Raw genomic sequence first — 12601 nt, 5'->3', positions numbered from 1 at the left:
CGCTTGAGCCTGGAAAGCAGAGGTTGTAGTGAGCCAAGATCATGGCACTGCACTCCAGCCTGGGTGACAGAGCAAGACTATGTCTCAAAAAAAAAAGTTTGCTGGGAATTTACTCTAGAAAAAGAAACTAAAAGTTATTTAAAGTTTCATATTCAAGAAACTTCGGTAATCATCTATGGCCATACTACCCTGAACACATCCAGAGTCTCTGATCTTGGCAGATAAGCAGGGCCTGGTTAGGACTTGGATTGGAGGCTGCCTGGGAATACCAAGGGCCGTAGACTTGAAAAACAAGAATACAGGTTATCATTGCCGTGTGCTCTTAAAGAATGAGTCACACACTGAGTTTGTGGCTTAACTTTTCAAAATCCTTGACTTCAAATCTGACTTAAGCAGCATCATCAGGTTTTCTTTCCTTCCTTTAGGGTTTTTTTTTTTTTTTTTTTTTGCGTAAGCATTTCGAAGACTTCTGGGTCACTGGTTTCTTGTGATGCACTGAAAACTGCTCACGGTCCCCCTTCCGCTTCCCCCTTTAGACCTGGGAGTCTGTCCAGATCTTCACGTGGGTGGGACTCAGGTCTGTGACGTGAGTGACGGGAGTAGCCGCGGGCTGGGTGGGGGTCAGGGCCAGCTGATGTGTGGTCATTCCACGTTGCAATGAGCTTCTCCGCCCAGCAACCCTGTGCCTGCTCTGAGCACCGCCTTGGTGCCAGGCGTGCTGGCCCCGCTCCCACCTCCAAGCTTTCCCACTTTACAGAGGAGCCGGGGCCCCAAGCAAAACAAAGGCTTAGCCCTGCACGCCTGTAGAACGAGCCACTTGGGAGGCTGAGACCCCGCCTGGGACTGTGGCGTGGGCGCCTGTGCAGCTGACTGAGAGCATCCCGGACTCCTTCCGCGAGAGCCTTGCTCCTGTCTGAGGTCAAGCGTGAGCGTGCCTGGTATTTGTTTTTGAAGTCGGTGCAGCCCTGGCTTATCAAACTGTTTCTAGACAATGGCGTTTGGTTGCTGTGGCTGTTGTCTCCACAGCCACTGGTCAGTCTTGCCGTCCTGGTCAGGAATTCGGAGAGGGCCCAGGCCGCCGGCGGAAGTCCTCTGAGTAGGCAGCTGGTGTGACACAGGCAGAGGTGTCAAAACCATGGGGAGACGGGACCCTGTGCAAAGGGTTCTGGTGGCACCATCGTTTCTCACACTGCACAAGTTTCCTTTTTTTCCCTTTTTAGATGGTGTCTCGCTCCGTTGCCCAGGCTGGAGTGCAATGGCGTGATCTCGGCTCCCTGCAAGTTCTGCCTCCCGGGTTCAAGCGATTCTCCTGCCTCAGCCTCCCGAGTAGCTGGGATTACAGGCGCCCGCCACGCCTGGCTAATTTTTGTATTTTTAGTAGAGACGGGGTTTCACCATGTTGGTCAGGCTGGTCTTGAACTTCCACCTCGTGATCTCCCCACCTTGGCCTCCCAAAGTGCTGGGATTACAGGTTTGAACCACCGTACCCGGCCGAAGTTTCCTGTTTTTAACACAGTCACTAGTCCTTTTAAGAAAAACAGTAAAATTTTATTATGCAATCATTTCCAAAGTAGACAGAGAAATAGATCAGATATCCCAATCGTATCGACTACAGAAAATAGTCACAACCACTTCATAGAAATTTTAGTTTTTCCTAAATTAACACAATATCTGGGTACCCACAACACGTTTAAATGTTTTAGTCCCCGGCTGGGTGCGGTAGCTCACGCCTGTAATCCCAGCACTTTGGGAGGCCGAGGCGGGCGGATCACGAGGTCAGGAGTTCAAGACCAGCCTGGCCAACGTGGTGAAACCCCGTCCCTACTAAAAACACAAAAATTAGCTGGGTGCGGTGGCGGGCGCCTGTAATCCCAGCTACTTGGGAGGCTGAGGCAGGAGAATCACTTGAACCCAGGAGGCCAGAGGTTGCAGTGAGCCAGGATCCCGCCACTGCACTCCAGCTTGGGCAAATAAGAGTGAAACTCCGTTTCAAAAAAAAAAAAAAATTGCTTTAAGTCTCCCTTGGTTGCCCAGGCTGGAGGGTAGTGACACAAATCACAGCTCACTGCAGCCTCCAACTCCTGGGCCCAAGTGATCCACCCACCTCAGCCTCCCAAGTAGCTGGGACTATAGATGCCCACCACCATGCCCAGCTAACTTTTGTATTTTTAGTAGAGACAGGGTCTCGCTATGTTGCCTTGTCCAGGCTGGTCTTAAAACTCCTGGGCTCAAGAGATCCTCCCACCTTGGCCTCCCAAGTAGCTGGGAATACAGGTGTGAGCCACTGTGCCCATCCAGAAAATCTTTAATTGACAAATATTTAAATGACAAGAGGGTTTTAAGAAATTAAAAGGATGTATGAGGTGAAGTGAGTTGTGAACAGAACCTGGGTGCCCTCCTCATCCGTGTGCCTCAGTCACCCTCGTGCCTGACTGGCTTTGCCAACGGAGCATGGACCCTTGGCACGGGTCAGCTGCGGCTGCGAACATGGTAGTCTGGGTCAGGCCTCATTCAGGTCCCCACAACAGGCCTGACTTCTGCATGAGAGGTCTTCGCCTTAAACCCCACGCCATCCTGGGGGTTCCTTGGTCAGGTATGAAACCCTGTATAGAAGTCAGGCTGTCTGATCCCAACTCTCCCCTTCTCAGCCTGGCCACAAGTCACTCCCCAGATGCAGCATTGTAGGTTTCTACTTTTCCACCTGTCTCCTCGGGAACAAAACGTAAGTGCGTGCGGCCTGTGCAGGGAGGACAGAGGGAAGGAGAGGCCAGAGCCCTGCGGTGCCCTCACGACCGGGTGATCTTGTCGGGAGGCATGAACCCCGTGTCCCCGAGGGTCCTGAGCGCAACTCGGCCATTGGGTCGGATCACCAGGTGGGTGATGCTGCCGTTGTTAAGGGACAGCCGGAGCCAGCCTTCGGGAGGGAACTGCAGCGCTCTGGGGAGAGAGGGGGGGAGAGAGAGAGAGAGAGAGAGCACGTTAGAGCCGGGGGCTCTGTCCTTAAAACAGGCTGGGCTGGGCTAGGCCAGGTGCGGTGGCTCACGCCTGTAACCCCAGCACTTTGGGAGGCTGAGGTGGGAGGATCACGAGGTCAGGAGATCGAGACCATGCTGGCCAACACGGTGAAACCTCGTCTCTACTAAAAATACAAAAAATTGGCCATCTGTGGTGGCGGACGCCTGTAGTCCCAGCTACTCGGGAGGCTGAGGAAGAAGGAGAATGGCGTGAACCCGGGAGACGGAGCTTGCAGCGAGCCGAGATCACGCCACTGCACTCCAGCCTGGGCGACAGAGCGAGACTCCATCTCAATAAATACATAAATAAATAAATAAAAACAAACGGGCTGGGCCAGAGCCAGGGGACTATGTTCTTAAAACGGGCCGGGCTGGGGCAGGGGAGGTCTGTCCTTAAAACAGGCTGGACTAGAGCTAGGGGGCTCTGTCCTTAAAAGAGGCTGGGCCGGGGGGCTCTGTTTTACAAACGGGGGCTGAGCCCCTCAGTAAGAAGTTTCAGAGCAGCCTCAGGGCTGGGTACACATAAGCTGAGCTGCTCCTATCTTCAATCGGGGCTTCTCGGGGAAGATCTGGCTGGGATAGACGTGAATTGAGCCATCACACTTGGGGACCTGCGCACTTTAGGACAGGGGCCCAACCCCAACTCAAGATTTGCACAAATCAGAAAAACGCTGACTTCTTACGAGTAAACACAATTTAATTTCTGCTTTTCCCGTATTAAAAAAAAACGCAGGGAGCAGCCAGTTAGTGGAACAGGTCCCTTTCTGGGAAAGCGAAGAACGGAGATGAGATCTATCCGCCGTGGCATCTTCATGCACTTCTTAGGCACAATTCGCATTTGTGGAAAAGCCTGGTGTTGCCATCACCGCCTCTGAGCCACCCACCACCCTGTCTCTGTGGGTGGCATGGCCACCCTCAGGCTGCTTCCCAAGCCTCCTCAGGGCAGCCCTGCGGCGCCGGCCGGAACAGCACAGTGCTTTTCTCTAGATGTGAAATTATTTTGGCCACAACCAGCACGGTGGCTGCCTACCTGCATACGATGTAGCGGATGACGTTGGCGTGACAAATAAAGATCTCATAACTGTCCTCCTCCTGCCTGGCATCTGCACGGTGGATGTAGTTCCGGAAGGCGGCCTCGATCCGGGCTCCGTCTTCGTAATACTGCTGGGGGCAGAGTGAGGAACAGTCAGTGTGGAAGTACACGGGCAAGGCGGACAGACCCCATCGCTGCCCGGGGAAGCCCGTGGGACGGCCGGACCCGTGGTGGACGGTGAGCCCCGCAGGGCCGCTTTGCCCAGGAAAGGCAGGGGTGACGCAGCTGCTCCCTGGGGAGGTTTTTACCACAGCTTCTGGCTTCCAGTGAGACACAGGCGGGTCTGGCTCGATGGGGGCGCCTTCCCGCAGCAGGTCTGTGCTGACTTTGCAGACGCCTGGGGAGAAGCACAGTGAAGCCTTGGGTGCGGCGGCCCTGCCAGCGGAGATGCTGTGACCTCCCAGTGGCCAGGAGCTCAGGCCGGGGCCCTGCCGCCAGCCATCCACTGCTGCAAGCACGGAGGCCCCGCGCCCAGCACTTACCTGGCAGGTGCCGGCTGATGATATCAGTGGTCTCTATGGCGCGCGTCATAGAGGAATGGACGATTTTATTAAACTTCAACCCCAAGCTTGCGAGGCGGAGCCCCGTGAGTTCAGCCTGCTCCCGACCTGGAGGGTGAAACACCTCAGTGCCGCACCCGCACCCCCTCCTTCACCCACAAACGCGCCCTCCTCCACCCACAAGCACGAGCCCGCGTCAGGCAGCAAGTGCATCCCATGGCTCCTGCTCTCCCTAGGCTTGGGCCTGAGGGGCTGGCACTCAACTGTCTTCACCCCCATACAGGAAAAAAAAAGCATCCAATTCCATCAATAGCAGGAAACCAGACAGTAGCTGGTGGTTTCTGAGTCCCCTCATCACCTTCACTTAACTATGCCCAAAACCTGAGCCTCAGGGTCCACCAGGCACACGCCATGACGGAGGCCAACACAGCAGGACCTAAACACCCTGAGCTGCTACACGGGGGCCGGACACCAGTGCAGACACCTTTTCTCTTGTGAGCTTTGGCATGCAGGTGGAAAGGCCCTCGGGAAGGCTGAGTCCACTGGATGCAGCCACAGCTGCGTCTCTCACTCCACTTTCTTTGTATACAAGCAGCCGGGACAGTTCTGGGGGCTGAGGGAGGCATCTGTGGAGGACAGCCCTGCACATTTTTACCATTTGAACTTTTAATATGTGCATGAACAGACACTATCCCATTTAAAGAACTTTTCAAAGTGTAAACTCTACCTTAGCCTACCCCACATTTCCTTCTCTAGGCATCTCTCCTACAGATCCACCTGCACAGGAACACAAGGACAGGGTGGAAGGACCCTCCTGGGCGCTGTCTATGCAGTGTCTGCCAGTGGGGACAGGCGGGATCGTGTCGCTCAGTCCTGCCTGTTCAACGGGGCATTGAGAGACAGATGCCAGGCTGAGCGCGGTGGCTCACACCTGTCATCCCAGCACTTTGGGAGGCCAAGGCGGGCGGATCACGAGGTCAGGAGTTTGAGACCAGCCTGGCCAATATGGTGAAACGCTGTCTCTACTAAAAATACAAAAAAAAAAAAAAAAAAAGTGCCACCTGTGGGATTGTGCCTCCCAATCCCAGCTACTTGGGAGGCTGAGGCAGGAGAATCGCTTGAACCCATGCAGTGGGCCATGATCACATCTGCACTCCAGCCTGGGCAACAGAGCAGGACTCTTGTCTCCGGAAAAAAAAAAAAAAAAAAAAAAAAAAAAAAGCAGACGCCAGGCAGCAGGCCTGTGAGTGCAGAAGAGAAGGGTGTTTGGCAGCAGGTCCAGGTGAGCAGCTGAGTGCACAAGCTATGCGGCTTTCCAAGGCGTCAAGCAGGCACAAAACCCCTGCTAGGATATGCACCGAATTTGGTCTCATGCAAACAAGATAGGTCCGACATTTGCTAAAAGGTAAGGACTTTTTTTTTTTTTTGAGACGGAGTCTCGCTCTGTCACCTAGGCTAGAGTGCAGTGGTGCAATCTTGGCTCACTGCAACCTCCACCCGCCAGGGTCAAGCAATTCTCTTGCCTCAGCCTCCTGAGTAGCTGGGATTACGGGTGCCTGCCACCGCACCTGGCTAATTTTTGTACGTTTAGTAGAGACGAGGTTTCGCCGTGTTGGCCAGGCTGGTCTCGAACTCCTGACCTCGGGTGATCCGCCTGCCTTGGCCTCCCAAAGTGTTGGGATTACAGGTGTGAGCCACCGCGCCTGGCCAAGGTAAAGACATTTTTAAAAGCTTGTCTTCTATCCAAGTTCAGCGGACAGTTACTGGTAATGTCAATGTGTGATTCAGGGGTGATGGCCTCAGACATGGGCCCCAGGAGACCCAGTGCCCCAAACACTTTCCAGAAAGCTGACTGGTGGGGTCTGCGGAGGAGCTGCATCACATAACCAAGGCACCAGCAGAGGATATGCACCTGGCCACATCCCCAAGGGCGTCCGCGGAGGGTCTGACCTGGCCACATCCCCAAGGGCGTCCCTGGAGGGTCTGACCCCGTCACCTCCCCAAGGGCGTCCCTGGAGGGTCTGACCCCATCACACACCCAAGGGAGTCAGAGAGGGTCTGACTCGCCACATACCCAGCGGGGTCAGAGTGCGGTCCTTCTCCAGGGAGCCATCCACATGGTACTGGGAGTGCCTGATGAGGAAGATGTGCCGTGTGGCCTTGGCTTTGTAGTGGTCCAGCTTGGACGCCAGCTCTTCTTCCCCAGATTCCACGTTCCTCTTCCGCAGGTTGATCAGAGACAGCGGTTCTCGCCTGATGTTGAAATACAAGATAGGTCCTTGTGACCTCTGTTCCCAAGTTTGAGTTTTTCTGACAAGATGTTATTTCCAGATTGTCAGACTATTTGGGAAGAGCATGGAGAGAAGACAAGGACCTCGGCACAGCCCTGGGGAGGCCTCTCTGAGCATACCGCTACTCTCCCTCCCAAAAAGCTAGTTCCAGGCCTGTTCTGCGTTATGTGCTGGAAAGCAAAACAGATAAGCAAAGCCCTGTGCATCTTCTCTAATAAGGAGAGGCAGACAGTGAACAGCAGGAGACAGACCACCCAGAATGCACCTGTGGGTACGGAAACGCCAGGCTAGGAAGGAGGACAGCGGCTATGGGTGGGCAGGGGGAAAGTGTCCGTGGGACCAGGACAGCCTCCCTGACCATGATGCTTCAGCAGAGCCTAGAACTGCAATGCCCAACAGCAGCCACCAGCTATGAGGATGTTTCAATTAAAAATTTAAGCAACATTAAATAAAATTAAAACATCATGTCCTCAGTCATACTAAACACATTTTAGACCCTCAGGACCGGGTGCAGTGGCTTACACCTGTAATCCCAGCATTTGGGAGGCTGAGGCGGGCAGATCAACTGAGGTCAGGAGTTCGAGACTAGCCTGGCCAACATGGTGAAATCCCATCTCTACTAAAAATGGAAAAAATCAGCCGGGCTTGGTGGCACAGACCTGAAATCCCAGCTACTTGGGAGGCTGAGGCAGGAGAATCGCTTGAACCCGGGAGGCGGAGGGTGCAAAGAGCTGAGATTGCACCACTGCACTCCAGCCTGGGCGACACAGCGAGACTCCACCTCAGAAAATAAACAAACACTCAGCAGCCACATGGGATAATGACTATCACATCAGACAGTGAGGAAGAAACCATTCCCATTATGAAGTCCTGTTCCGGAGCTGCTGGAATCTGAAAAAGCGGATCCCAGCATTTTGGGAGGTCAGGGTGGGCAGATCACTGAAGCCCAGGAGTTCAAGACCAGCCTGGGCAACACAGGGGGGCCCCGTCTCTACAAAAATATTAAATTAAAAAGTTAGCTGGGCAAGGCGGTCCGCAGCTGTAGTCCCAGCTGCTCAGGAGGCTGAGGTGGGAGGATCACTTGAGCCTGGGAGGGAGCCATGATCTCGCCACTGCAGTGCACTGCGCTCCAGCCTGGGCAACAGAGCAAGACCCTGTCTGAACAGCAACAAAAAAAGTTCAACACGGCAGAGCTGGGAAGAGCAAAAGTGGAACCTGCTGGTATTTACTCAGAGACAGTGGCAGAAAAGGAAGTTGTGGAAGGGTATGGTCGTGACTCAAGGGCTCTGTTCGGGCTGCGCTGACCTGGGGGCCTGTCATAAACCAGGCCAAGACTCAAATTGGCAGGTATGTGGGAGTCAGGGTGAAAATATTTGGGAGCTATAGGCACAGAGACAGGAAGCCGTGCACTGCATGAGACCTCCAGGAAGAAGCGGGAGATTTCACCAGATGAGGCTCTGGAACTTTACAGCGTGGACACATGACACTCAAGAGGAAACACGCTGTCTTCTAGTACCTTCCTCTAGTTGCTCATGCCTTCTGTCTGTACGAGTCTTTCCCAGCCCACAAGGCCCAATTCACTTCTCCCCAGACATGGCAAGCAAATACAGAACACCTGCTTAAAAGAGAAAGGCTGGGCTCAGTTCCCGGTTCTACTTCAAGTTTTTTTTTTTGAGACAGTGTCTCCCTCTGTCGCCCAGGCTGGAGTGCAGTGGCACAATCTGGGCTCACTGCAGCCTCCACCTCCTGGGTTCAAGTGATTCTCCTGCCTCAGCCTCCTGAGTAGCTGGGACTACAGGTGTGTGCCACCATGCCTGGTTAATTCTTTTGTATTTTTAATAAAGACAGACTTTCACCATGTTGGCCAGGCTGGTCTCGAACTCCTGAACTCAAATGATCCGCCCGCCTCAGCCTCTCAAAAAGTGCTGGGATTACAGGTGTGAGCCACTGCAGCCAACCTACTTCAAGTTCTTTAACCTTAATCTCTTTCCTTAAAAAGGCCTAAGAAATTCAGAATATTTTACTGATTTTTAAAAAAGAATTTAATGGGCTGGGCATGGTGGCTCATGCCTGTAATCCCAGCACTTTGAGAGGCTGAGGTGGGTGGATCACCTGAGGTCAGGAGTTCAAGACCAGCCTGACCGACATGGAGAAACCCCCTCTCTACTAAAAACACAAAATTAGATGGCGTGGTGGTACATGCCTGTAGTCCCAGCTACTCGGGAGGCTGAGGCAGGAGAATCGCTTGAACTCAGGAGGCGGAGGTTGCAGTGAGCCAAGATTGCGCCATTGCATTCCAGCCTGGGCAACAAGAGCGAAAATCCATCTCAAACAAAAAAGAAGAAAAGAAAGAAAAAGAATATAACTCCAATCTAATCATGAGAAAATCTTCAGACAAATCTCAACTGAGGAACCTTCTATAAAACCCCTGACCAGGACGCCTCAAACAGTGATGATCATCGAAACAAGTCTGAGAAATTATCACCACCAAAACGTGCCTGAGGAGGCATGAAGATTGCTTGTCATGTGGGATCCTAGAACAGAACAGCAGGTAAAAGCTGAGGAAATCTCAGTGAAGCATGAACCTTAGTAATAATGTATGGGTTACGGCTCATTAATTTTGATATATATACCACGCTTAGTGTATGATGCTAATAATAGAGGAAATAAGGTTAACAAAAGAAAAAAAAGTAATATAAAGTACTTAACACAACCACAGCAGTAAGTATAATTCTGTGCCCCTTTCTCAGAGTACTGAGTATAAGGAGCAGTTAGGACTGGGCAAACCATCCTTGCCTCGAGAGCAGTCCTGGCCGACAGAAACAATGCCAGCAACATGTGAAAATTATAAATTTTCTAACAGCAACATTAAAAAGAAACAGGTGAATTTCGATCATACTTTTAATTCAATATGCTAAAAATACTATTTCAACACATAACCAATGTTAAAAACCTGCACTTTTTTTTTTCCTTTGAGACAGGCTCTGTTGCTTAGGCTGGAGTGAAGTGGCGGGATCTCGGCTCACACTGCAGCCTGGGACCCCTGGACTCAAGGGATCCTCCTGCCTCAGCCTCCCGAGTAGCTGGGACCACACGCGCGCGCCACCTCGCTCGGCTAACTTATTTTGTAATTTTTGTAGAGATGGGGGTCTTCCTATGTTGCCCAGGCCGGTTTCAACTTCCTGGGCTCAAGCGATCCTCTGGCCTCGGCCTCCCAAACGCCCGGATTACAGGCGTGAGCTACTGCACCCGGCCGTGCTTAAGTTTATTTATTTTTGTTTGTTTGTTTTTGGTTTTTTGAGACGGAGTCTCACTCTGTGGCCCAGACTGGAGTGCAGTGGCGCGATCTCGGCTCACTGCAAGCTCCGCCTCCCGGGTTCACGCCATTCTCCTGCCTCAGCCTCCCGAGTAGCTGGGATTACAGGCGCCGCCACCTCGCCCGGCTAATTTTTTTGTATTTTAGTAGAGACGGGGTTTCACCGTGTTAGCCAGGATGGTCTCGATCTCCTGACCTCGTGATCCGCCCGTCTCGGCCTCCCAAAGTGCTGGGATTACAGGCGTGAGCCACCGCGCCCGGCCTGCTTAAGTTTAAATTGACGTAAACTAAGCATTCCCTTCAGGAATCACACGGGCCATATTTCAAACGCTCATTAACCGCACGCGGCTCGCGGGCGCGCTCCTGCAAACGCCCCTGGAGGAGGCCCGGCTTCCACCCCAGCCTCGCCCCGGCCCGCGCTCCGGCGACGGCACCCAGGACGGACTCGCAGGGGCGGAGAGAAGGGCGACGATGAGGCGGAGCTCGGCCCACAGAAGCCGGCGGAAAGGGCCCGCCGCCCCCAGAACCCTCAGCGCAGAGCGGCCCCGGAAGGCGGTTCCTTCGCCGGGGGAAGCGGACGACGACCGCAGATCCCGACTCGATCGCAACCTTGAACCTGGTCCCGATCCCGACCCTGGTCCTGGTCCCGATCCCGATCCCAACGGTAACACCGGCCCTGACCCCCATCCCGACCCCAGCCCCGACCAGCCCCGCGCGCACCTGTCCCAGTTGGGGTCCCAGACGCCGGGGCCCGGCCGCGCGCCCCCCGCCCAGGCCGGCGGCTCAGCCGGGCGTGGCTCCGCGTCCCCGCCCGCGCGCGGCTTCCCTACCGCCACGGCCGAGAAGAGCACGGCGGCCGAGCCCCCTGCCAGCCCGCAGGCCGCCAGCTGCAGCGCCTGCCGGAACGCCATGCCGCCCGCTCCCGCGCCGGCCCGCGCAGGCGCCCACGGCCCCGACGGCGCTCCGCGAGGGACACGCTTCCGCGGGAGGCCGCTTCCGGGAGGCGGGGGCGGAAGTCCCGCCTCCTGGGGCGCGGCGGGGCGCGGGCCAGCCTTCAGCGAAGGGGTGTTTTCGCGGAGCCGCCTGCCCCGTCACTCTTCCGTCCCGTCACTGGTGCTCGCGAACGCCGGTGCGCGCAGGTGCGGGCGGAGCTGTGGAGACGCCGGGAGGGCGGCGCGGTGCTTTCCAGAAGGTTCCGCACCGGAAGCGCCTGCCCAGGCCCGAGGCTGGGTGCGGGGCGGAGACGCGGAGGAGAACTTGGGGCCCTGGTTTAAGGGAGCTGGGAAACCGCGACAGATTTGTTTAAAGGCTACGTTTTTGGTGGCAGAACCCGAAATAAATTTTTCCGCCGGCGCCGTTCCTGCGTGTGCGGTTCAAGCGGCGTGAAGTGCGTTCAGGTTCGGCCGGCTGTTACTTCTGGTCCCGGCCTCCTGCGGGACAGCCCCTCTGTGGCCGGCGCATTTCGCTTAGCAGGGTCCTCAGAGGAACCTCGTTAGAGCCTGGGTTTCCTTCCAGGGGGACCGGCGCTCCCTGTGTGGACCGACCCCACCGCTTACCCATTGCTGGACGCCTGTGTGGACCGACCCCACCGCTTACCCATTGCTGGACGCTTGCCCTGTCTCAAAAAAAATTAATAATATAAAAAAAGGAAAATTGGGCCAGGCGCAGTGGCTCACGTCTGTAATCCCAGCACTTTGGGAGGCCAAGGTGGGCGGATCACCTGAGGTCAGGAGTTTGAGACCAGCCTGACCAACATGGTGAAACTCCCTCACTACTGAAAATACAAAAAAAATTAGCCTGGCATGGTGGTGCGCGCTTGTATTCCCCGCTACTCAGGAACCTGAGGTAGGATAATCGCTTGAACCCGGGAGGCAGAGGTTGTAGTGAGCCAGGATCGTGCCTCTGCACTCCGGTCTGGGTGACAGAGTGAGACTCTGAAAAAAACAAAACAAAAAAATTGGCCAGGTTCAGTGGTTCATGTTTGTAATCCCAGCACTTTGGGAAGCTGAGGCGGGTGGATCACCCGAGGTCAGGAATTTGAAACCAGCCTGGCCAACATGGTGAAACCCCGTCTCTACTAAATACAAAAATTAAGCCACGCATGATGGTACACGCCTGTAATCCCAACTACCTAGGAGGCTGAGGCAGGAGAATCTCTGGAACTGGAGAGGCAGAGGCTGCAGTCAGCTGAAATCGCACCACTGCACTCCAGCTAAAAGATAAAAAACAAAATGGAAAATCCACAAGGACATAGTTGAGTCCATAAGAAGAAACGACAGGGCCAGGCGCGGTGGCTCACGGCTGTAATCTCCGCACTTTGGGAGGCCCAGGCGGGTGGATCGCGAGGTCAGGAGATCGAGACCATCCTGGCTAACAGGGTGAAACCC

General features: G+C 54.6%; 1 protein-coding gene across 2 annotated transcripts; it reads right to left on the bottom strand.

Moving 5' to 3' along the window:
- Nucleotides 1-2287: 2287 nt before the first annotated feature.
- Nucleotides 2288-11189, bottom strand: PGAM5 (PGAM family member 5, mitochondrial serine/threonine protein phosphatase). 2 transcript variants are annotated; one of them, XM_025400929.1, is made up of 6 exons: nt 10935-11189; nt 6682-6860; nt 4590-4715; nt 4356-4444; nt 4045-4178; nt 2288-2937 (listed from the first exon to the last, which is right to left on the bottom strand). In XM_025400929.1, exons 1-6 carry the CDS (start codon nt 11123-11125, stop codon nt 2787-2789), a joined length of 870 nt encoding a protein of 289 aa, XP_025256714.1. In that variant the 5' UTR covers nt 11126-11189; the 3' UTR covers nt 2288-2786. The 2 variants fall into 2 exon arrangements, with proteins under 2 accessions (XP_025256714.1, XP_025256715.1); XM_025400930.1 differs by having other exon boundaries at nt 4045-4175.
- Between the last annotated feature and the right edge of the window lie 1412 nt (nt 11190-12601).

Source organism: Theropithecus gelada, chromosome 11 (assembly GCF_003255815.1).
Source record: "Theropithecus gelada isolate Dixy chromosome 11, Tgel_1.0, whole genome shotgun sequence".
Classification (NCBI taxonomy): domain Eukaryota; kingdom Metazoa; phylum Chordata; class Mammalia; order Primates; family Cercopithecidae; genus Theropithecus; species Theropithecus gelada.
This window is presented reverse-complemented; position numbering and strand designations above follow the sequence as displayed.